Here is a 26762-nt window from a genome sequence, read left to right on the forward strand (position 1 = left end):
GTACCATGACAGAGAGCCAAAAAATCACTCTCTAGAACATTCTCATTCACGGTTCCATGCTGGTGGAATGATCTCCCCACCGTCATCCGGAATGCAGAATCCCTGACAACATTCAAAAGACAACTGAAAACTCATCTCTTCCGTGAGCACTTAACCTCATAAAAAAAAAACCTCTTTACCTTTTCCCTTAATTCTCCCTTGGCTGCCTTATGCTACTCAGAGAAATGCTTGCACTTTGTATTTTGAGCACTTCTTGCGTTGTTTTTGCCTCTTCACGATGACTCGCTTTAATTTAGTCCTAATTTGTAAGTCGCTTTGGATAAAAGCGTCTGCTAAATGACTAAATGTAAAATGTACATGCGAGGCATTTGATGTCACTGCTATGCATGACAATGAAGATGATGGAGTTTTAGTATGACACATGTATCAGCAGTGTGCCAGGTTGAAGAATTCGGAGGTGCTGGCTGGTTTAAACTCCCATTTGTCTCATTTATCTGAGTCTCATAGAAAAGATGTTGAAAAAGTAATTTATTACTCGCACTACGGCACCTATTGAAATCGTTGGCTTTCTTATTATTCTTCTTCTTCCGTTTCTTCCGCTCTGGAAGTCTAAGGCAGCCCATAGACCCGCTTGCGGGAAACTTATGAAATTTGGCACACTGATAGAGGACAGTCTGATCTGTCACCATAGCAAATTTGGAGTCTCCAAATCAATCCCTCTAGCTCCACCAACTGTCCAAATTTGCACTCATGTTTATGCCAATAACTTTTGAACCGTAAGGGCTACAAACAAAATTCTTTTCCTTCTGATTCCTTTCTTCAAGAAGAATCGATTGCACCCTTTTTCCGTCATGAGAATTTTTCCGCCATTTTGAATTTTCTGAAAAACCTACTATTTCGAGCTCGTCCTAGAAGGTTGCTCCGATTTTCACAAAAAATAATCCAGATCATCTTCAGACCATGCCGACAAAAAGTTATGCAAATCGAGTTGATTTATTACTATTATTATTATTCTTTTTTTTTTATATATTATTTTCTCTTTGAGATTATTGCTGAAGGAAGCAGCCTTTATTTGTTTGTTTAAATTCTTTTATAGATTGGGGTGGGGTTTAATAAGTTTAACTTCTTACCACTCCATTTTCAAGCATACGTGTATAATTTGTTATTATTGTGTATCTTTTCTGTTGTCACACTATTTTGCTTGAAAAAAATTGTTGTAAATTAACACTTAAAAAACATTTGCCAATATCTTCGAAACCGTTAGACCGATCGAGACGAAACCACCGTAGGAAATTTAGAAACATAGGTTGTTGGCTAAATGTTAATACCCAAATGTTACAATTTTGATAGTAAGTGGCAAAAAAATCCAATCAAAGTCACCCATGGGTAATTTTTTTTTTGCTCTCATACATATGTCTATAGCTCCAAAACAAAATGAGATATTTTCACAAAATTTGACACACACGTATGGGCTCACTCTGAGAACACATAAAAAAGTGCTATAATAGAACAAAAAAAGGACATTGCCAATAATTACAATATAATATCATGATATTAAATGCAACACTTTACGAATAAATTGGTGCACCGTGACAAAACTCTCTATGTGTCTTGATAATCCATTAAATCTTATTTTTAGTTACTGTATAAGATTTTTCAGCCATTTTGCCTAAATCATCTTTAAATGTCTTTAATTTCTCATTGTTGCAGTTGGTCTGACACTCCCAGCCATGTTGGCATGTCTTATTGTCTTCTTTGCTTGCAGCTATATCTTTCCCTTGTTTTCCTCTGAGTCCTTGGCTCAAGACGATTAAATTGCACCCTATGACGTAATTTTCCTTGATGACATTTTTCCGTAATTTTGAATTGAAAAAAAAACTTTTACTTTTTCTAACTCCTCTTAGGCTGTTGATCCAATTTTCACGAAAATTCAGATCATCTTCAGACCTTGCAGACAAAAAAAATAAGAATTCAAGTTGACCCGTCAAACCGTTCTCAAATAACAAGCAAAAGAATTGATGAAGGGCACGTCAAAATGGATTTTAGGTTATATCTCTGCAATGCTTTAGCGTATTCTGACCAAACTTGCTGTGTATTGACAACCATGACCTGAGGGTATCTGCACAGTTTCAGCGTAGTGAGGAGATATGGATAATTAAACTGGTCTCTTTAGATTCGGTGCAGCATGCCGGGTCGAAAAAATAACCAATTTTTCCTTGTTGGTCATTTTGGACATCGGCCATTTTGAGTTTTGTTAAAAAAATGCTGTATTTTAAACGAACACATTGGCATATCATTTCTAAACTTTGTACGTGTCATCTGCACCACGCCCTGAAGGAACTTCAAAAAGTTAAGAGACACTTTGTGGTCAAAAGTTATAATGAAATTTCCAAGAATGCTAATAACTTTTGTTCAAATTAGCCTATTTTAAAGAAACTGGTCTAAATAGATTCCCTGGGTCATGCCAAGAACATAGATTTCAATTTTGCCATAGTTGGCCGAACTTCCTGTCCTGTGATTTTCTTTAAAAGCCTAATTTTTCTAGCTCCTCCTAGACCGTTGGTCCGATTTTCACCAAAATCGAATCGTATCATCTTCAGGTCATGCCGGCAAAAAAAATGGGGATTTTGTGTAGGTTGACAAAACTATTTTCGTATACTGCATCAACAAAATTGATGGCATGATGCCAAAACAACCTGATCTCACAGAATTCCGTGAAATGGACACGGACCCTTAACTCAAAATCCGTGGCAGTTTCACGGAATCGCCGAAAATTCCGTGATGTGCCCACGGAAGTGATGCCTATGTAAGTCAATGACAGGCAGCATCCGTGGTCCACACACGGGCTGTTACAACACACGTGCTCCCCCAAATGACGTCGTTTTATAATTTGGAAAGGTATCGCTTTAAATATTCTGAGTTTACTTAAAGTACTTTACTTTAAATATTTAGTTTTAAAGTGATTTTAACTTGATATGGCATTGTTCTGTCGTTGTATTTTGTTCATTGTTAACACATGCTTATATTAAAGTGTATTTGTTAATTTTATAATAAAACCCCTTTTTAAATGGTTGAATTTGTGTTTCACTGTCTGCCAGTTTCTGGGCCACATCTGGGCCGGGGACCCAGCCGACTCTCAGCCAGAACTGTCTTACAGTGCCTGGGCCAGACCTGGGCCATATCAATAAATAAGAGTCATTTTACAGGGTGTGGGCCACATCTGGGCCAGAGGAAGTTGTTTGAGTCCGTTGTCAGTGTGTTGGACCAGTTTTGGGCCGGGGACCCAGCCGGGAACTGGGCCAGAATTGAAGCAAGGATGAGGCCCAGAGGTGGGCCGCATCCTTGCTCATCAGATATGCAAAAGAAATTAAATGTATGTAGGAACTGGGTTAAGCAAATTTAAAAATGTAAAGTATATGCGAACACCCATAGTGTTGCTGAAAAATAACTTGTAAAACCACAGTATTCACCCCAACAGAAGTCTGTTGTAAAATCTCTAATGTATACATATCCTAGAGTTTTTTTTGTTTGTTTTTTGGCTCACCACCTCTAAACCTCAGTGATTGTTCAGAAGGGTACAGTCTGTTCACAAAGGGCTTGTAAAATTTGTTTTTTTATGATGAGCATTGTGGTGTAATGCTCCATTTAATAAATGACTGACATATGCTTGTTGAGTTTAGATATGGAAATGGCCATTTGTTTCATTGAATATAGTGGTTTAAGAAAATTAAAATGAGTTTTAAGAAAATTAAGAGTAGAATATAAGCCCGATTCTCAAACGAATTGCACATCTGCTTTATGACCAACAGGCCAACTTAAACAATGTCTCTCAGTAGCATTTACATTTTCCTTGTTGGCTTTACTAATTGTTTCTTTTTCGAAGTTTCTTGCTCAAAATCTGATTTCAGCTTGGACGGAGATTACTTATTGGGTGGCCTTTTCACTTTACATGAAATTGAACAAGCAACACCCCTGTTGTCCCCAGAGACCACTGAATGTTTCAGGTAAGCAAGGACATTTTTATCAGCTGGGTTGCCTGTATTGTAAATCAAATTAGCATTTCTTCATAATCACATTTATAAACTGAAACTTTAATGATATGCTATTAACTTCTTCATTGATGTTTTCAAGGCACAGACCCTCAAAATCTGGCTATCAGATGTTGCAAGTAATGAGGTTTGCCGTGGAGGAGATTAATAACTCCACCACTCTTCTGCCCAATGTTTCTTTGGGCTATGACATATTTGACTATTGTTCTAATACAAAGAATTTTCATTCAGTCTTAAGTTTTATCTCAAATAATGGATCAATAAAGCCTAAAGAAAAACTGAACAACCATCAGCCTAAAGTGATTGCTTTAACAGGGCCATTTGAAAGCACACGAGCTATTACTATTGCAGAACTATTCACAATGGACCTTATACCTATGGTGAGTTAAGCTTCTTTTTATAGATTGCATAATGAAATACTTACACACTTACTTACTGCCCTTTGTTCAGGACTACAAAGTTACTATACAAATGCTTGTGAATTGTTTATAATATTTTGTTGTCTTCTGTTTCAAAGGTGAATTATGGAGCTTCTAGCAATGCATTAAACAACAAACTTAAGTATCCTGCTTTTGTAAGAACAATGCCTAGCAACAAAAACCTGATAGAAATGATTATTCAAATCATTCAAAGGTTTGGATGGAACTGGGTTGCCTTTCTTGGTAGCCAAGGTGATTACGGTTCAGACGGACTAAAGCTGTTTAACACGTATATAAGCAATACTGGCATTTGTTTGGGCTATCAAGAGATTCTACGCCTAAACGCAAACTACATTCTAACACTTCAAAAGATTGAAATGCTCGAAATCAATGTCATTGTTGTTTTTGCTCTGCCACAATATGCGAGCAAAATTATCAAAGCAGCCATAGCAAACAACATCCAAGACAAAGTATGGATTGCAAGTCAAGCATGGGCTATGAATCAACAGCTTCCCAGAGAGCCAGGAATTGGGAAAATTGGCACAATCATTGGTATTACGGAGAGATTGTTGACATTGCCTGGATTTAACGAATTTGTCTATAAAGACAGGAGATCAACTGTTGTCACCCATAATGAAGAGAGTGACATCCAGAGTAAGACTAAGACATGTAATCAAGTTTGTGATTACTGCACATCGTGGACCGCAGAGGAGATTATAAATGAAAATCCCACATCCTCTTTTGCCATCTATGCTGCCATATACACCATAGCTCATGCATTACATAAGGTTCTGCAGTGCGACACGAATGGATGCCGCAAAAACACAGTGGTAAAGCCATACATGGTAAGAGAATTCATTTTATTTATGACAAGTTGATCTATTAATTACATTGTTTTATTTTATTAAATATTGTTCATATTTTTATGAAATTGCATATTATATTGTTTCATTATTACTAACTAAATAAAAAGTTATAGTAATATTATAAATTGTCTTTTTTTGTAAAATAATGGGGGTACAATCACCACAACTCACAACAGCTAGTGGGAGAAATTAAGAAGTTGAATTTTCCACTCAATGGTCGTCAGGTGAAATATGATGATAATTATGATATACCCATCAATTATGCAGTTGTGCTCTGGCACACTGATGTAAATCATCCACAGTTTGAGATGGTGGGCACATATGATACATATCCAGAAATGACTTTAACAATCAACAACTCTCTCCTGCCCTGGCATAACAACGGTTCTGTAAGTCTTAATTTGATGAGCCTTTATCCAAACATTTAGCTTTATAGATTCCAGTTTTTCTCAATCAAATTTAAAATATTGACATCAAGACAATTAGATTGTTCTCTGTTAATTCATTTTTCATAAAGCTGACAAGATCTGGTAACAATTAATTTTAATGTGTCCTTGTTACACGTTACATGTTATTACTATATTAATAACTATAAATTTAACATAATTACATGCAACTAACCATAAACCAAACCCTAATCCTACCCTAACCCTATAGCACTGGGCACAGGCGCTCTCAACCCTGGTCCTCAAACAGCCACTGCCCTGCAGAGTTCAGCTCCAAACCTAATCAAACACACCTGAACCAGCTAATTAAGCAGGATTACTAGAAAGCTAAAGGCAGGTGAGTTTGATCAAGGTTGGAGCTAAACTCTGCAGGAAAGTGTCCCTCGAGGACCAGGGTTGAGAACCCCTGCTATAGCAAGTAGGCCTAAATGTAATTAATTAATATTAATCGGTACTTAAATGTATAATTACACTGTAACAGGCAAACATAATAAACTGTAACCAAATATCTATTTTTTCTATATTTGGAAGCAAGAATTTTTGGGGGTGTTTAAGGGAATTATGTATTTTGTAATTTGCAGTCCATTATTGAAATTGCATAGTGTTCAGATGAGTTAATTGTAAATACTGACACAGTTTAGAAAAATGTGTAAAATCAGTTGAGAAAAACTTTAACATTAATAACACATTTTCTTATTCTTTAAAGGTTCCTTTCTCAAACTGCTCTGCTGAGTGCAAGGAGGGATTTTCAAGGCAACCTGAAGGTTTTCATAGTTGCTGTTTTACATGTAAAAAATGCCTGCCTAACAGCTATGTGGATTATTCTCGTAAGTACAAATTAAGTTTCCAAAAATTAAATGTTTATAAATATTAGATTCAGTTCGAATTTACAGTTTTTTATTTTTTTGTGTTACAAAAAAGTGCTACATTGGTAAAACTCTTAGAAGTAATCTCACAAAACCATTATCAAAACCACAATGTTTAAAAAGGATGTGTGAGTATGTGTGTGTGGTCTTGGTAAACTCTACATTACAGGACAGATAGCAATATCCAAAATCCTTCTCCTTGTGAGGCCATTTTTGGTCCCCATGAGGAAAACAGCTTATAAATCATACTAAGTGATGTTTTTTGAAAATGTTAAAATGCAGAAAGTTTTCTGTGATGGATAGATTTAGGGGGTAGAATATACAGTTTGTACAGTGTAAAAATCATTATGTCCATGGAATGCAAAAAACATCATGGAAGTGTCCCACACTGGATACATACTATCACAAAAATTTTACTTTAAAGTGCTGCTATTATGCTATTTTAAAGGTCCCACATTTTTTTGAGGTCTCCTACAACAGGTTTACATGCATCAAAGGTGAAAAATCACTTTCATTTTCTCATAATATACATTGCACATCACCACATTTTCCAATGATTCTCAAAAGACTCATCCAAAGACTCAGTCTCTCTAAACCCCTCCTTTTTGTGAGCCTACTCTGCTCTGATTGGCCAGATGTCCCAGTCTGTTGTGATTGGTCTACGGTTTACAGCACATGTCGGAAACGAAATGCCCAGCCATTACCATAACTGAATTTCAGCACCGGAGGCTTGTACTCTAAAGACAGTAATGATGGCGTCGATTTTACCATATCAATCTGTGCGCGAGTCCGATGATGAAACATTGAAAGCTAGTTATTCAACCCGAACCTCCATCGCAAGGACGACTCGAGCAGAACGTTTCTCAGTGATACGCTACTCAGTTTTACGTTCATCATGAGATCTTGCAACTGTAATTCCTCACCATCAGCAGCATTAACAAGTGTATGTCCATCAACAAACCGATGTGTATATTGCTAATTTATAGCAGTGCACATGCGGGAACTGTATCATTAACTGTATCAGTACCAGCGTGTACATTACGTGAATTACTGATGTAACATTAAAGCTTGTTAATATTAACAATACATTACAAAACATTAATATATGTTTAATATATTAAACATATATTAGATACAGTCTAATATTGCCTATCACATTAATCTGACATCGCTAGCTTTTATCTAAATCGTTATCGCTAGCACCATACGCTAGTATCTCGCTAGCCTGTTAACCTGCCATGCGTGCTTGCCGTCTTTTTTTCTCTCGCGCGCTCGCGCTTTTTACAAGTCTATCAAACAAATGTGGTAAGTAGGATCAGTCAACAAACACGGTGAGTAATGTTTTCTCCTGTTATTGTCACTTGCAGTTCGTGTCACATGTATAGCATAGCCTTATCTGTCAGCACAGAGGGCTTTACATGTGATAAATGCAGGGAGATAGTCAGGCTGACGGAGAAGATTTCAGAACTAGAGACATGCATCCAAACTTTAATTGAGGATAATAAGAATGCAAGGGCTTTAGATACTACTTTGGATGCGACTAGCTTAGTGAACTCTGTACATTGTTCGGTTCCGGCTGAAGAGCCTGTGCAGCTGGGCAACTGGGTGACCGTGAGACGCTGTAGTCGCGGGACAAAACACCGCTCTTCCGTTCCGATTATCATAACAAATAGATTCTCCCCACTCAGTGAAATACCCACTGAGAATCCTGTTGAAAGTGCCCTAGTTATTGGCGATTTTATTACACGGAACGTGAAAATAGAGACACCAGCGACCATAGTCACATGTTTGCCGGGAGCCACATCAAAGCAAATTTAAAAGTGCTGGCTAATGCTAATTGTAAATTCTCTAAGATTATTATTCACGTCGGCACTAATGATGTTCGACTAAAATCACTAAAATTAACGTTAAAGAGGTGTGTGAACTCGCAAGTACGATGTCAGGCACTGTAATTTGCTCTGGCCCCCTTCCTGTTCGCTGGAGTGATGAGATACTTAGTAGACTGTCCTCACTCAATGACTGGCTGTCTAAGTGGTGTGCGCAAAATAATATAGAATTCACAGACAATTGGAAAAGTTTTGCGGGACAAAAAGATGAATCTCTGTTGAAAAGAGATGGTATTCATTCCTCCTGGGATGGTGCTGCTCTTCTCTCTAGAAATATGGCACATAGTCTTAGAGCTCAAACATGAATTCAGGCTCAGGTCAAGCCTAGTTCACACTACAGGATTATAAGCCCGATTTAAGCCCGATTTGCAAATCGTTGAGCTCGCCGACAGGTCAGGGTGTTATCGCGTGCAAATCGCGGGGGATTAGCGGACGATGGACGCTCGACAATCTGTTAGTATGAAAGAGCCAACAACGCATCAAAGACGCTCGCTGACGCCTCGCAGACGCGTCGCCGAGCCCAGAAAAATATCTAGCATGCTAGATATCCAGAGCTGTCGCCCGACTCAACCTCAGTGATGTCATGAGCTACAGCCAATCAGAGCAAGGCATGGGTTGCTCCAATCAGAGCAAGGCATGGGTCTTCGCGCGTGATGTTTCGCGTCATTTCCTGTTCGTTTTATCACGTGATTTTTTGTGACAAAACGTGGTTTGTAGACAAGATTGAAGTCAAGTCATGTAGTGTGATCCGGACAGTTCAGCCCGACGTTTTAAAATCATGTAGTGTGAACTAGGCTTCAGGAAGCAGACAGACTGGCTAAACCGACCGTCTGCTAGCTGTCTCACGTCACTGAGGTCAGATAAATCCCATCACATAGAGACTCTTTCACCTACAATAGATATCATCATATAGTCTGTTACCCGAATTAGGAAATACAAAAAACTCCCAAACCTATTTAAGGGTAAAAATGTAATTGATGTTCAACAAATAAAAAACAGATACAATACAAATGAACAAATGATAAAGCTCGGTTTGCTGAATATTTGATCCCTTACTTCAAAAGCACTTATTGTTAAGGATATGATCACAGATTATAACCTAGATGTGCTGTGTTTGACAGAAACCTGGCTAAAACCAGACGATTACATTACTTTAAATGAGTCCAACCCCCAAGATTATTGTTATAAACATGAGCCCCCTCTGAAAGACAAACAGGAAGGTGTTGCTGTAATTTATAGTAATATCTTCAGAATTACTTAGTAGTCTTGTTTCAAATATAATTCTTTTGAAGTGTTGGTGCTAAATGTAACACTATCTAATATAATATAAATGATCAATCACATTTGAGATTTGTGCTGGCTACTGTATACAGGCCACCATACAGATTTTATCAAAGATTTTGCTAATTTGAGTTAGTACTGGCTTCAGATAAAGTCCTAATTGTTGGTGATTTTAATATACATGTAGATAATTAAAAAAGATACATTAGGATTGGCATTTAAAGACATTCTGAACTCTATTGGAGTTAGACAACACGTGTCAGGACCTACTCATTGTCGTAATCATACTCTAGATCTAATATTATCACATGGAATCAATGTTGATGCCGTTGAAATTCTGCAGCAGAGCGATGACATCTCAGATCATTATCTAGTCTCGTGTAAACTTCATTTAGCCAAGGCTGCAAAGCTGACTCCGTGTTACAAATGTTAGACCGGTAACACTTTATTTTGATGGTCCTTTTTGAACGTGCAGTTGACTATACCTTTGTAAATATATCAACTAACTCTCATTAGACTATTAGTAGACTGTCTGCTCAATATCTGCTAACTCTTTTATTGTGATGGTCCCCCAACAGACATTCTACTGACTATAAGTAATTTTGCAACTACATGTCAACTTAATCTAACCCTAACCCTACCAGTCTACTAATACTCAACTACTAATACAGTTTCATCTCCTCAGCATCCCAGATAGCTTAGAAGAACTCGATAGAAGATTTATTTTCCATTACTTTAAACACAGTTGTTCCTTTGCGCTTAAAGAAGATTAAAAAAATAAACAAAACCCTAGGTATTTATTTGAAACGGTGGCTAAATTAACGAAAAATAAAGCTTCAATCCCAGACGTTTGCAAGCAGCACAGCAATAATGACTTTATGAACTTCTTTACTTACAATATTGATAATATCAGGGAGAAAATTATAACTATGCAACCGTCTACTACAATATTGCATCTGACAGTGCATTGTAGTCTCCCTGAGGAAAAATTCGATTCATTCATTGCTATAGGAGAGGAAGAATTTTCTAACCTTGTTAAATCATCTAAATCGACAACATGTATGTTAGACCCTATTTCGACTAAGCAATTGAAAGAGATGCTTCCAGAGGTCATAGATTCCCTTCTTAAAGGGGTCATATAATGCCATTTTTGTACAAGCTAATATGATTCTTTAGGGTCTAAATTAAAAGTTTGTAATATACTTTAATTAAAAATTCTCATTAGTATTGTAAGAAAACACTTATTTTACCTGGTCAAAAACAGCTCTGTTTTCAGCACGCCGTTTCAGTGCATATGACTTTAAATGATAATGAGCTTTGCTCACCCCGCCTCTCTGTTCTGCGCATACACCGTTTGTAACACAATAACACAATACCATAACGCGTTGTTCATTATAAACGTGGGATTATGAATTATATTGAGAACGTTGTTGTCACGGCACGAAAGAACAGTCGTGGATTCAATCGCGAGTGAATACAGGTGTTTATTAAACACAAGGTAGTGGCAAACAGTGCAGTGGACGACAGACAGGCGACCGAACCCAGGCTCGGTAACACAGGACTCCGTGGGCAGACGGCAAGGCAGGAACAGTAGAATCCTCTCAGAAACGGGCAGATACCACAGAACAGGAACAGTCTCTGGAAGCGGCTGCAGCTTCCCAGAACGAGGCGGAGACACCAGATCAGGCACGGACTGGATACGGCTGACGCTCCTCAGAACAGGGCAGAGTCCAAATAACAGGAGAAACAGACACTGGGCAAGGAGAAAGGACGGTGAGTAATCCGTGAACCTCAACAACCATCTGACAGAGACCAGACAACATGACAAACAATATATAGGACATTCTCATTCAAAACAGCTGGCGCTGATCAGCTCATCAGCGGAGATAACGAGCCGTGCTGATGAGCCGCGCCCATTCACACAACACGCACACACCTAGCGAGGGCGAGTCAATGAATCCATGAACCGTGACAGTACCCCCCCTCCTAGGAATGCCGCCTGGCATTCCCAGACACCCTTACCTGTCGATTGTAATCATCGATAAGGGAGTGGTCCAGGATGTCCCTGGCAGGAACCCAACTTCTCTCCTCCGGACCGTAACCCTCCCAGTCCACCAAATACTGGAATCCGCGTCCCCTCCGTCTCGAATCCAGTATACGATTAACCGAATACGTTGGTTCCCCATCTACGAGTCGCGGCGGGGGGGGAACCGGGGCAGGCGGATTAATGTGTGAATGAAACACAGGTTTAATCTTAGATACATGGAAAACGGGATGAATCCTTCTGTACGCTGGAGGAAGGTTGAGGCGGACTGCCACCGGACTAATGATCTTGGTGACAGTAAATGGGCCAATGAATTTGGGAGCAAGTTTATTAGAAACGGAGCGGAGCGGAATGTTCCTGGTTGAAAGCCACACTTTTTGACCAACGACGTATACGGGAGGTTTAGACCGGTGGCGATCGGCCTTAGCCTTGGTGCGTGCACCCACCTGGAGCAGAGTCTCACGGGCTCTGATCCACGTGCGTTGACACCTCTGGATAAAGGCGTGGGCGGAGGGAACCGCGACTTCGGATTCCAGACTGGGAAAAATTGGTGGCTGGTAACCTACACTACACTCAAACGGAGATAGGCCCGTTGACGACACCGGTAACGTATTGTGCGCGTACTCCACCATAGAGAGTTGCTGACTCCAGGAAGAAGGATTCTTGGAGACCAAACATCGTAACGCCCTTTCCAAATCTTGGTTGGCTCTCTCGGTTTGGCCATTGCTCTGGGGATGAAACCCTGAGGACAGACTGACAGTCGCTCCCAGCAATCTACAAAATTCTCGCCAAAATTTGGACACAAACTGGGGTCCCCTGTCGGAGACCACGTCCACCGGGAGGCCATGTAAGCGGAAGACGTGGTCTACGACTGTCAACGCCGTCTCCTTGGCTGAAGGTAATTTGGGCAAGGGGATGAAATGAGCCGCCTTAGAGAACCGGTCCACCACGGTTAAAACGACCGTGTTACCTTGGGAGGGTGGGAGGGCGGTAATAAAATCTAGCGCTATGTGGGACCAGGGTCTCGAAGGGACAGGCAGCGGTTGAAGTAACCCATCTGGAGGTCGATTGGAAGTCTTACCAATGGCACAAATCGAGCAAGCCAAAACAAAACTGTGGATGTCACGAGCCATAAGTGGCCACCAGAATCGTTGCTTGACTAAATAACTAGTTCGGTTAACTCCTGGATGACAAGCCACGTTGGAACAATGCCCCCACTGGATAACGTCGGACCGTAATCCCTCCGGCACAAACAAACGATTCGGTGGGCAACCGGGCGGAGGCGTTACCCCTTCTAAGGCCGACTTGACCTTCGACTCGACCTCCCATGTGAGTGTGGAGACAAATAGGGTCTCGGGTAAAATGCACTCGGGAGTAGACGGGCGTTCGGAACGGTCAAAAATACGAGATAAAGAGTCGGGTTTGATGTTCTTGGAACCCGGGCGATACGAGAGAACAAAATCAAAACGACCGAAAAAAAGTGCCCACCGAGCCTGCCTGGAGTTCAATCTTTTGGCAGTTCTGATATATTCCAAGTTCTTGTGATCGGTCCAGACGATAAAAGGTACCCCCGACCCCTCTAGCCAGTGACGCCATTCCTCCAACGCTAGCTTGACTGCCAACAACTCTCTGTTACCGATGTCGTAGTTACGTTCGGCAGGCGATAAACGGCGGGAAAAAAACGCGCAGGGATGCATCTTGTCGTCTGTGGGAGAACGCTGGGACAGCACTGCTCCTACCCCCACCTCTGACGCATCGACCTCCACCACGAACTGACGTGATGAATCAGGGGCTATAAGGATGGGGGCTGAAACGAAGCGGCCTTTAAGTTTAGCAAACACAGCCTCAGCTGTGTCTGACCACCTGAACACCGTTCTGGGGGAGGTCAAGGCAGTCAGAGGCGCGGCTAGTTGGCTGAAGTTGCGAATAAAACGCCGGTAGAAGTTGGCGAACCCCAGAAACCTCTGTAGGGCCTTACGGGAATCTGGACTTGGCCACTCCACCACAGCCTTAACCTTCTCAGGATCCATTCGTATTCCCTCAGACGAGATGATGTACCCTAGAAAAGGAACAGACTGTGCATGAAACGCGCATTTCTCCGCCTTGACAAAAAGCCCATTCTCTAGCAACCTCTGAAGCACTCGTCTGACGTGTTGAACGTGCTCCTGGAGAGACGAAGAAAAAATCAATATGTCATCCAGGTAAACATATATGAACTGATCTACCATGTCTCTCAACACATCATTGACGAGTGCCTGGAAGACCGCTGGGGAGTTGGAAAGCCCAAACGGCATAACCAAATATTCAAAATGCCCCCTGGGGGTGTTAAACGCGGTCTTCCACTCATCCCCCTTCCTGATGCGAACCAAATGATATGCATTACGTAAATCCAATTTTGTGAAAATCGATGCTCCCTGCAACCTCTCGAAAGCTGAAGACATCAACGGCAAAGGATAAGTATTCTTTACCGTGATGTTGTTCAACCCCCGGTAGTCAATACAAGGTCGCAGAGAACCATCCTTCTTCCCTACAAAAAAGAATCCCGCCCCCGCTGGAGAAGAGGAGGGGCGAATGAACTTAGTTGCTAGAGAATCAGAAATATATTTCTCCATAGCCTCCCTTTCTGGAACAGAAAGTGAATATAACTTGCCCTTAGGCGGAGACGTACCTGGCAGTAAATCTATAGCACAGTCGTAAGGACGATGCGGAGGAAGAGAAGCAGCCCGGGACTTACTGAACACTTCCTTCAGGTCTAGATACTCCGGTGGCACGTTAGACAGGTTCACTGGCTCCTCCTGCAACACAGAACGAGAAACAGACGGAACAGCAGACAAAAGACATGAGGCATAACATTTCTCACTCCAACTGGACACAGAGTTCTGTCCCCACTCTATCCGGGGTCCGTGTCTCACCAGCCACGGATGACCCAGGACAAGGGGAGCGTGAGGTGACTGAGTGAGATAGAGTGAAATCCTCTCGGTGTGGTTACCCGAAGTGATGAGTGTGACGAGCCCAGTAACGTGAGTGATGCCCGGGAGTTCCTGTCCATTTAGTGCGTGGATGGTGATAGGGTGGTCCAAGGCAGTGATGGGGAGGTGAAGCTTGTGGGCCAACGACGAGTCCATCAGGTTTCCCTCCGCTCCTGAATCCACCAGCGCCTGGCCGTTGAAGGAATGGTCTGCCCACTGGAGTCTCACCGGGAGGAGGGTGGCGTTCGAGGGTCTGGTCAAGGAAAGTCCGCCCGACAGTAGCCTCCGTCCTACCGCCGGGCTTGGCCTTTTAAAGGACAGGTGGAAACGAAGTGGCCGGCCTCCCCGCAGTAAAGACACAGACCCCTCGAGCGGCGGTGTTCTCTCTCCTCCCGGGAGAGTCGAGCTCGACCTACCTGCATGGGCTCCGGATCGTTCGAGGAACTGACCGTGTTCGTTACTCTGAAACCGGGAAACTCCGCGACCTCCACCCTCGGAGTCTGGAACTGTCGATTCCCTCTCTGTTGTAGGCGTGCATCGACTCGGATAGCCAGTTCAATCAGTCCATCAAGAGTCTTGGGTAATTCCAGTGTGTAAATTTCCTTCTGAACACGGTCAGCCAGCCCATGCAGGAAAAGGTCCCACTGCGCCTCCTCGTTCCATTTGCACTCGGCGGCCAATGTCCGAAACTGGATGGAATAGTCGGAAACAGAGCTGTTATTCTGACGGAGATCGACCAGATGGCGGGCCGCCTCCCGTCCGGCAACCGCGCGGTCGAACACGCGCCTCATCTCTTGCTCGAGTGCTTGGAACGAGGAGCAGCAAGGGTGTCTATTCTGCCACACCGCTGTTCCCCACTGAGCCGCGCGTCCAGACAGCAGCGTCATAACGAGTGCCACCCTACTCTCCTCAGAGGAAAACGTCACAGGCTGGAGAGAGAAAAAAATAGAACATTTTGTTAAAAACGCTCTGCACAGGTCTGGTTCCCCAGAATACCTCTCCGGGGTGGGGATGCGCGGCTCTGGTCGGTTGACGTTCGGAGACTCCGGGGGAACAGGCGGGGGCGGGGCTGGCGCAGCGGGACCTCTCAGACGTTGTATTTGAGAGGTGAGCTCAGACACCTGTGTTACCAGAGCCTGTATCGCCCGACCCGAGGATCCGATCTGTTCATCTTGTCGATCCATGCGGGCGTGGTTCTCGGCGACCATCTTCCCGACCTCGGCTGCACTCGCTGAATCCATGTAGGTGGTCAGATGGTTCTGTCACGGCACGAAAGAACAGTCGTGGATTCAATCGCGAGTGAATACAGGTGTTTATTAAACACAAGGTAGTGGCAAACAGTGCAGTGGACGACAGACAGGCGACCGAACCCAGGCTCGGTAACACAGGACTCCGTGGGCAGACGGCAAGGCAGGAACAGTAGAATCCTCTCAGAAACGGGCAGATACCACAGAACAGGAACAGTCTCTGGAAGCGGCTGCAGCTTCCCAGAACGAGGCGGAGACACCAGATCAGGCACGGACTGGATACGGCTGACGCTCCTCAGAACAGGGCAGAGTCCAAATAACAGGAGAAACAGACACTGGGCAAGGAGAAAGGACGGTGAGTAATCCGTGAACCTCAACAACCATCTGACAGAGACCAGACAACATGACAAACAATATATAGGACATTCTCATTCAAAACAGCTGGCGCTGATCAGCTCATCAGCGGAGATAACGAGCCGTGCTGATGAGCCGCGCCCATTCACACAACACGCACACACCTAGCGAGGGCGAGTCAATGAATCCATGAACCGTGACAGTTGTACATAGAAAACATGCTGTAATGTACCCTGAGTGTAAACCGAGTGTAAACCATCGTGAAGTGTACAGCTGGCGATTTGCAAAGATTAATATAAATATTAATATAAAGATTAATAAAACGTTACACTCACTTTAGTTCTTCTGAAGGTTCAGCAGGAAGACGAATAGGTTCCGATCCTTTATTCAGGTGCAGCTTCTCAGCAAAACCAGCTTTACACTGATCCTCGTTTATAAAGCAGTCCACTGAGAAATGATTCGGCAAACATGAGAGCATTGACGTTGCTCGTGGGGAATATTCCCTTCGAAAACAAAACTCAGTCTTCAGCGGTTCGGATTTGGGAACATTAAAATGACTGCTGTGTTCGTTATTGCACCCAAGAACAGAACACCAATCGCTTAGACGCCATTCTGCTCATAGACAGTGCTCCAGCATATCAAAAATGACCGCGCCGATCCGCGCAGACTATGATTGACAGGACGAGCGAGGGCGGGTCTGTGTTGAATCACTGCTGTCAATCAACAATCGCGGGAGGGGCGTCCGTTTTATTGACGTCACAAAAACGAACGGCTCAATTTGAGGCAGGGGAAAACATATAAGGAGATTAAAACAAAAACACTGGATGGATTTTTATCATTATATGATGGTTGTGCACAGGCACTGCCAACACACATTTCAGTACAATCAACTTGTAAAAGTGCATGTACCATTATATGACCCCTTTAATATCATCAATTCATCTTTGTCATTAGGATACGTACCACAAGCTTTAAAGCTGGCTATGATTAAACCGATTGTAAAAAAAACGCAACTTGATCCTACAGAATTAGTCAATTACAGGCCAATCGTGAATCTACCTTTTATGTCAAAGATACTAGAAAAGTCAGTATCCTCACAACTATGTTCCTTTTTAGAAAGAAATGGTATCTGCGAGGATTTACAGTCAGGATTTAGACCGTACCATAGTACTGAGACAGCTCTCATTAGAGTCACAAGTGATAACCGCAGCACCTGAGACGCGCTCTCTGCTCCTCACCACGGCGCGTCTCGGTGCTGCGGTTATCACTCCGCCCAAGTAGCAGTGCTTCGCCTTCAGAGAATAGTTCCCAGTATTTATACGGTTAAAATATGTCTGTGTCTCATGTGACTTTGTTTTTTGTACACTCTGTGACTATACAAATCACAACTTGTAAATAGAAAAATGTTTGCGTTATTTTGTCACTTATTTGGATTAGTATGCTAGCTGCAACCATTTACATCCAGTCTTTGTGCTAAGCTAGGCTAGCGGTGGGTGTAGGGTTGCCACCTATGTCTGATAAAAAACCGGGACATATCGATTCATGACTTTTTGCCCCTTTATTAAACATTTAAAATATTCACAAATTATATGGACAAAATGGTTTAAGGCCAAACACTATATTTCTAAGGCTATAGATGATTTATAGGCTATTATAAATGTTTCTGAAAAAGTAACGAGGCATTTTAAATGTTTATTAATAAACTAGTAGGCCTAGGCTATTTTCTAATTCGGCTGCAACATATCTCCATCTCCGCTGTAAAGCGGATGCACCTTTAGATAAGAAATTCATATGGATTACATAATCAGACTGTATTTTCTTTCGATTCGAATTTGTTCGTTTAAAAGTGGACATTTCAAGCTTTAGCCTATGGGCTTGTTTATTTTTGAGACGCGATCCAGTTCAGGGAGACCATAAAAGAGCGCGACTGATTGTTTTATTTTATTTTACAAAAGCACAATGTTTTCTTATTGTGAGTTTACACAAATAAAAGTAGTTGCGAATGATGTATTGTTCCGAATGATGTTTATTTTCTATGACCAGAAATGATAGAGTAGGCCTATTTTAAGTTGTTTCCACTGTTGATAGAAAAACGGAAGTGCTCGCGCCCGCGCCTCGTGCAGCAAGCGCGCTCCACACTCCGATTACATGCGCTTCTTGAGGCAGACTCACAGACGCACACTAGCACACACACGCAAGGTCTCTCGCTCTCTCCCTCTCTGCCGTTGCGCGCGCTACACAGTTTGAACATACATATTCACGTAGCCTTTCGAAAACCGGAACATTCAGTGTCCCGGGAGAGTGCATAAATTTCCCGGGACAGGTTATTAAAAAGAAGGACAATCCCGGTAAAACCGGGACAGGTGGCAACCCTAGGTGGGTGCGTCAAACAGACTTATAGCACGCACGGAGATGAAAAAGGTATGTATAGACTTATCTAACTCTGGGGGATAAGGTGAATAGGCTAAAGTCCCAAAAAGTCGGAGTGTTCCTTTAACAACGTGTAGGCCTAGGCTTCAATGTTAGCCTATCATCTAAATGCCTATTAATAAAAATGACAGACAATGAAACGGTGATTTAAATATCTTGACAAACTCAAAGATGTAAATTACATTTGTATGTATTCTAAATAAAAGACACAGGTTGTACTGAATGTCAGCTTGCTTATTTTGCTCAAGATACGGACTTATTGAGTCCACATGTCATGCAATCTAGAAACTATGCTTCTAACCACAGCTCGAGAGCTGTCGTTCCAACCACACAACTCTGTTTGCTAATGTTCGTTGGAACGATGGTTTTGGGAAACACCGACTCGTTGAACTATGCTGATAACGACTGAACTTGCGACCATAGTTGGCTAACGATGCTTTCGGGAAACACACCCCTGGTTAAGTACCAACTGTATGTTGATGAGTAAGTTATATTTAGCAATATAAACAACAAGGAATGATAAATAGAGATTTAAAACCGAAAGATACGGAGCTTACAGACGCAAACCATGCAGCAAGGCAGACACTTAACATTGTTTGAGGGCTGTTCAAAGTAGATGTTGTTCGCTGACGGACAATGTAGAACATAGGCGGGCATTATGTAAATATGTTACCCAGTGACGTGTAGCTGTCACAGAAGTGGGATTCAAATTCCTGGTCAATTCTTTCTTTTGAGAGACAATAACTTGATTTATTGTGCACTTTCGGCTTCACAACTTTGCAGATTGTTTATTTTCACAGACAGCTACATTGCACATTGCATGAAAGGTAGTGTTTGAAAAGCATAAAGCCCCGTTCACACTACAAGCGACTTTGTCGCTGCATGTCGCCAGTGGCTGGCGATGAGGTCGCTAGTGGGAGTTCTCACTACTGGTTGCCTTTATGAATGACATCCAATGATGTGGAGAAGGATCATACGCGCTCCGCTCCTATTGGTTGTCGCTCCCGAAAGTCGCTCCTCATTTGCATAAAGTTAAACAGATCACAACTTTGTCGCGTCGCCAGACACGCCCCATCCGGTCGCCAACGGTCGCTGTCGCGCGTGTCGCCGGAAATCGCCAGCTCCCCATTGAAATGAATGGTATCGCGTCGCTTGGTCGCGTGTAGTGTGAACGGGGCTTTATGGGGCACTTTTAGTCAGTTACATAAGTTAGATAATGTGTGTCATGATCCTGGTTCTTTTCTCTCTTCTTTTTCACTCTGTCTCCATCTGCTGGTTGCTCTTTACTCCTATTCTCTCTTGCTCTCACACACACACCCGTTATCACTCACTCGTTATCACTCACTCATCTCCTTCAGCTGTTCCTCGTTCTCTCATCCTCACACCTGCTCTCAATCTCTTGTCATTAGTCTCTCTATTTCTAGCTATCTCACTCTCCTCTTCTCTGTCGGATTATTATTACCCGTCACGTATGTTACTTACATTTGTGTTTCATTGACAGATGTTAAGTTCAATCCTGTCTTGTCCTGTCCTGTCCTGTCCTGTCCGGTGCTGTTCAATTATTTTCTGCCTTATTTCCATTAAAGACTGTATTTCTGCTTTACGCCTTTTGGAATCTCTTCTTCAGCATACCGTGACAGAATAATCCGACCAACATGAATCCTACGGATGAACATCCTATCCAAGCCTCTGTGGAGATCCAGGGAGCCATGCTGTGTAAGCACGAAGAGGAACTCTCCGCTGCTTGTCATGCCGTGGAGACACTGGCTTCCCAGATGGCTGACCTCACCAAGCAGTTTAATTTTTTCTAGATCTTCGGACGCCCCAGAGCCCCGTGTGAACAACCCCCCCTGCTATGCGGGTGAGCAGACTGAGTGCATGTCATTTTTTTACCCAATGTGAAGTTGTTTTCTCGCTTCAGCCTCTCACCTATCCCAAGGAACACTCTCGCATCGCCTATATCATCTCGCTTCTCAAGGGACGGGCTTGTGAGTGGGGAACGGCTGTTTGGAGCTCTGATGCAGACTGTTTAAACCACTATACCCTTTTTAAAGAGGAGATGTTAAAGGTTTTTGACCAGTCAGTGCATGGTCCTGAGGCCTCTCGTCTGTTATCCACCCTCTGCTAGGGAAGACGCTCAGTCGCGGACTTCTCTGTTGAATTCCGCACTCTCTCCACCTCCTGTGGATGGAATGAGCCCGCGCTCGTGGCGCGTTTCATCAAGGATCTTAATGCCGAAATCAGGGATGAAGTTCTGGCTCGCGAGGCTCCTTCTCTTCTCGACCCCCTGATCGACCTTGGCTCTTCGCGTGGAGAAACGTTTTGAGCTACGACGACGCGCTCGCAACACTGTGTCTACACCTCTCCCTTCCTCTATGGCCAGCTCTTCCTCCGCTTCCGTGGCAGACCAGGAGCCTATGCAGCTGGGCGGGATCCGAATCTCTGCTGCCGGACGCCAGCGCCGCATCGTCAATCGGCTATGTCTCTACTGTGGCTCTGACAATCACTTTGTCACCACCTGCCAGTAGAGAGAGGGCTACTGGTGAGCGCTTCCTCTCTGCACCCTCCGCTGCCTTCTCGGACTACTTTTCCTGTTCACCTCCGCTGGCCCAACTCTTCCGCCTCCTGTCAAGCCTTGATAGACTCTGGTTCCGAGGGGAATTTTGTGGATGAGACCTGGGCCCTCGAGCACGGTATTCCTCTTGTCGATCTTCAGTACCCCACCACCGTCTTTGCCTTGGATAGACGGGTTCTTGCCAGGGTTCGCCGTGCTACTGCCCCCTCGAGTCTCACCGTTTCCGGTAACCACCGTGAGACTATTTCTTTTTTAGTTTTTCACTCCCCAAATACCCCCGTTGTTTTGGGCCATCCTTGGCTTGTTGAGCATAACCCCCAGATTAACTGGTCTCTAAGCTCCATCCTTTCTTGTCATGTTAAGTGTTTGATGTCTGCTGTTCCTCCCGTGTCCTCTGTTTCTGTTTTCCAGGAAGAACCAGGTGATTTGTCTGGGGTTCCTGAGGAGTACTTCGATTCGCGAGCGGTCTTCAGTCGTTCCCGGGCCGCTTCTCTTCCTCCGCACCGCCCCTATGATTGTGTCATAGAGCTTCTCCCGGGCTCCACCCCCCCTCTGGGAAGACTTTATTCCCCCTCCGTTCCTGAGCGTGAAGCTTAGAACGCAGGTACTATTGTCTCTTCCTCTCCTGCCGGTGCGGGGTTCTTTATTGTGAAGAAGAAAGATGTTCCCGCTCTATCACTCGCCGAGCCGCTAACAAGCGCTTTGTCTAGACTCCTCGCTATGTTCGCGGTCAGAAGGTGTGGCTTTCCACTCTTAATCTTACGCTCCAGTTCTCTTCACGAAAACTGGCGCCCAAATTTATCGAACCTTACCGCGTCGTTAAGGTTCTTAGTCCTGTCTCTGTTGAACTCAGGTTGCCGTCTAATCTTCGTTGCGTCCATCCTGTGTTTCATGTCTCCTGTCTTAAACCCGTAGTCCGCCCTCCCTCTCGTCCTGTATCTGCTCCTGTCCGCGTCGAGGGCTCCCCTGTCTATCGAGTCCGCAGACTCCTCGATGTTCGTCCTCGAGGACGTGGCCGGCAGTTTCTTGTTGACTGGGAGGGGTATGGTGCTGAGGAGAGAAGCTGGATCCCCGCCCGGGACGTCCTGGACCGCTCGCTTATTGACGATTTTTACCACTCCCGCCAGTCCTCCTCCTTAGGTGCGCCGGACATGTGCTTTGTCTATTTTGTGAATTACCTTTGTTAATCGGCCATTGCGGCTTTGCCTTATTTCCATTAAAGACTGTATTACCTGCTTTACGCCTTTTGGAATCTCTTCTTCAGCATACCGTGACAAATGTGTGTATTTTTTAATGCGACAAAGTTAGTCTGTATTACTCTAACATCTTTAATTCAGCAACAAGGCTGATTTGATCCTTCCTAGATTTACAACATCTCGTCCACTACGATGACACCAGTCAGTGTGTGTTTTTCCAGGCAGGCCTCAATGCCTGCCTGGAGACGGACCTCGAGGGACATTTAGGGAGTACATGGACTGGGTACTCCTCTGCAATGGTTCCCCCTTTACCATCGGCAAGAGCGATGAGAAAACCAGCGTGCCAGCCGACAGCCAAGTGACTAAAATTCCTGAGTCAGTTCCAGAGACTGCAATTCCTGATCCTGTTCCAGTGACTGAAATTCCTGAGTCAGTTGCAGAGACCGAATAATCCTGAGCCTGTTCCAGTGAGAGAAATTTCCGAGCCGAGTTCCAGTGAGAGAAATTCCCGAGTCCTTTCCTGAAAGTGAAATTCCAGAGTCCGTTCCTGAGAGCGAAATTCCTGAGGAGGTTCCTGTGAGTGAAATTTCCGAGTCCGTTCCTGAGAGTGCAATTCCTGAGTCCGTTCCTGAGAGCGAAATTCCTGAGTACGTTCCTGTGAATGAAATTCCTGAGTTTACTCCAGAGAGTGAAATTTCCAAATCTGCTCAGGAGAAAGGAATTCTAGAGCCAGCTTTTCCTTTCAGTTCTGGCGTGACCGAAGACGTGGTCCTGATCATATATATTGCTGCTGTTGTGTGTCTGGGCCACACAACAGCAGCAATATATGTAGCAAATCCATTCCAGCTTCTGAGCACAGTACAGAGTCTGTTCCAGAATCCAGCCCCAGAGTTCAGTCATGAGCCCGCTCCAGCCCATGAGTCTGCACCGGAGTCCACTCCTACCCCAGAGCTCGATCCAGGAGGCCACTCAAGTCCCAGAACTAAGCCCAGGGAAGTTAGCGCTGTCCTTGATGGTCATAGCCATCTTGTGTGTGTGTGTGTGGGTGGCACACAACCCCATACCTCCTACCAGCACCTCCCTGGCTCCTTGAGCTACAGGCGCCTCCCTGGCTCCTGTATTGTTGGTGTCGCTGTTTACCTGTCACAACTCCACAATGCCCAATGGTTGGACTCCTTTTGTCACGGTTTTATATTCTGAGTTAGTTTTCCTGTTCTGTACTTGCATTTTGCTGTTAGTTTGTTGATGGGTTCTGTTCTCCTCCTTTCCCTGCCTGTTTGTTTCCTTGGTTACTAATTGATTTAGTATTCTGTTCAGGCGTGTCTAGTTAATCATCTCATTAGCTCCTTTGTTTGCCCTGTGTATTTAAGCCCTGTGTTTTGTTATGTTACGCCATTGTTCTGTCTATCCTGAGTTCTTTTGTTAAAATAAACTAAGAATGGCTATGTTTTCAAACAAATATTATGTGGAAAGAAACATAAAGATTTTAAATGAATGAATAAATGTGGAATAGTTTGTATTTTTGTACTTAGACATTATAAAATTTCCACCTTACTTGTGAAAATAGTTCTAAAGCGAGGTATATTCTTTTAAATGATATTATTAGTGTAATAATTAACATTTTTAAAAGTATTCTGAAGTGTACTGTACACCTTTTTCCACAAACCTTATGGAAAATACTATTACTAAACATTCATATTATTTTACTGTTTTTCAGGGGACCCCTATACCTGTTTTCCATGTGCAGAGAATGAATGGTCTGATGAAGGCAGCACAACATGTAAGAGACGTTCTGTTGTCTATCTTCAGTTCACAGAAATCCCCTCAATTGCTGTCATGGTTTCTGCCATATGCATAATTATTTTACTCATTGCCATATTTAGCCTTTTCTACCACAATTACAACACACCAGTGGTGAGGTCTGCTGGTGGTAGCATGTGTCTTCTAATGTTGATATGTTTGATCTTGTCTAGCATAAGTGCATTATTTTTCTTTGGAAAACCCACATTTGCACATTGCCTCCTGAGAAAGGTCATATTTACATTTTTCTTCACTGTGTGTATTTCCTGTTTAACTGTCCGTTCCTTTCAAATTATTTGTGTTTTTAAAATGGCTGCTCAGTTCCCTAAGGTGCACAGCCTTTGGGTAAAGTACAATGGACAGTGGCTCTTCATTGCATTTTCTTCTTCCATTCATTTAATTTCTTGTGTGATATGGATGACTGTCTCTCCTGGCAAACCCATAATTGACTCATGGACTTTTAAAGATCAAATTATGCTCATCTGTGAAATGGGGAACTCTATAACATTAACCATAGCTGTGTTCATAGGTTGGTTTCTTGGTTTCCTTTGTCTCCTGTTTTCTTACATGGGAAGAGATCTGCCAAAAAATTACAATGAGGCCAAACCAATAACCTTCAGTCTCATTTTGTACTATCTTAGCTGGATTGTGTACTTAACAGCATACCTCTCTGTCAAAAGCAAGTATGTCACCCTTTTGAATGCAATAGCCCAGATATCTAGTATAAATGGAATTCTCTTTAGCTATTTCATACCAAAATCTTACATCATAATATTCCAACCACAAAAGAACACTCCCGCATACTTTCAAACATCTATTCAGAATTACACCCAAACCATTAGTAGGACTTAGACATTAGTCTTTGTGTATCTACCTTATTTTTTAACATAAGAGCAGATGCTGCTATTTATAACTAGAATGTGCAAAGCTTCCGGTCTCATTCGCTTCCAGTTATTTTAGCTGTACAAAAACAGTCCTTTGTACTGGAGTTTGTTATCATATCTGAATCTATTATCATAATCATAAACACACTGATTTGTAGCACAAATAGTTTTACTGTTTACTACACTTTGTTATTCTTCTTGTTATTTACCTATAGAGGCTATAGAAATCAGAAGTCTCACACATTCACAGAGATTAGCTTACTTTCGAGTTGGAAAATAAGGTCGATAGGATGTGAACTCTTAAACTCTGTGTTAGTGGCTTAGATTCTTTACTATTATGCTACCACAATGTTACAGAAACACATAGGCAAAGTAGAGAATCTATTCTGGAGTTCAATCTGCATTAAGATACAATGTGAGTTTTGAGAATAAAAAGAGTAATTTAGATTTTTAAAAAGCTTTTGTTTTCATGTTTGAATCAACACTATGTAATGTAACAATGTAATGTAAACACAGGGGCATCATGCACTCAACATTTTTGAGGGGGCACTAGTTGGTGGGTGCCCCAATCCCCAATAAAAACTATTATTATTTATAATAAAACTTTTCTTGCTTTCACTGCAATAATTACTGTAATGTCATCATTGTCACGGGTGGTTGCAGGCAAACAGATAAAGAATAGAGTTTTAATCATAAGAATCCAAATAGGCAAGGCAAGGCAAGTTTATTTATATAGCACATTTCATACACAATAGTAATTTAAAGTGCTTTACATAGAAAAAAATTAAATAATCAAAACAAATAAGAATAATTAAAACAGTTCAGAATAAAAAATAAAATAAAGTACAGTAAAAACAGTCGGACGAACAGTGGCACAGTGCTCATTCAGTAAATGCATAGAGCTAAACAGATGTGTTTTGAGTCTGGATTTGAATGTAACTACTGTAGGAGCACATCTGATCTCCTCTGGAAGCTGGTTCCAGCTGCGGCTGGCATAATTGCTAAAAGCAGACTCTCCATGCTTAAAGTGAATCCTTGGTATTTCTAGCCGATGTGATCTTAATGATCTGAGTGATCTGTTAGGTTTATATTCAGTGAGCATATCTGCAATATATTGAGGTCCTAGCCCATTAAATGATTTATATACCAGTAATAATACTTTAAAATCAATCCTAAATGTAACTGGGAGCCAGTGTAAAGACCTGAGGACTGGTGTGATATGTTCATATTTTGCTCAGAATCCTGGCAGCAGCGTTCTGTATGAGCTGCAACTGTCTTATGGTCTTTTTAGGAAGGCCAGTGAGGATTCCAATACAATAATCCACCCTGCTGGTTACAAAAGCATGCACAAGTCTTGACTGGAAACAAAGCATCTAATTCTTGAAATATTTTTCAGATGATGGTATGCTGATTTAGTTATTGCTTTGACATGACTACTGAAACTAAGGTC

The 26762-nt window shown here is 42.7% G+C and overlaps 1 protein-coding gene across 1 annotated transcript; it reads left to right on the forward strand.

Moving 5' to 3' along the window:
• Window positions 1–3822: 3822 nt before the first annotated feature.
• Window positions 3823–25306, forward strand: LOC130081827 (taste receptor type 1 member 1-like). Its single transcript, XM_056246523.1, has 6 exons — window positions 3823–4004; window positions 4132–4429; window positions 4567–5313; window positions 5511–5723; window positions 6487–6607; window positions 24346–25306. The coding sequence occupies exons 1-6, from the start codon at window positions 3823–3825 to the stop codon at window positions 25278–25280; spliced, it is 2496 nt and encodes an 831-aa protein (XP_056102498.1). The 3' UTR covers window positions 25281–25306.
• Window positions 25307–26762: the final 1456 nt, after the last annotated feature.

The sequence above is a fragment of the Rhinichthys klamathensis genome, unplaced genomic scaffold, assembly GCF_029890125.1.
Source record: "Rhinichthys klamathensis goyatoka isolate OS25496 unplaced genomic scaffold, OSU_Roscu_1.1 h1tg000040l_1, whole genome shotgun sequence".
NCBI lineage: Eukaryota > Metazoa > Chordata > Actinopteri > Cypriniformes > Leuciscidae > Rhinichthys > Rhinichthys klamathensis.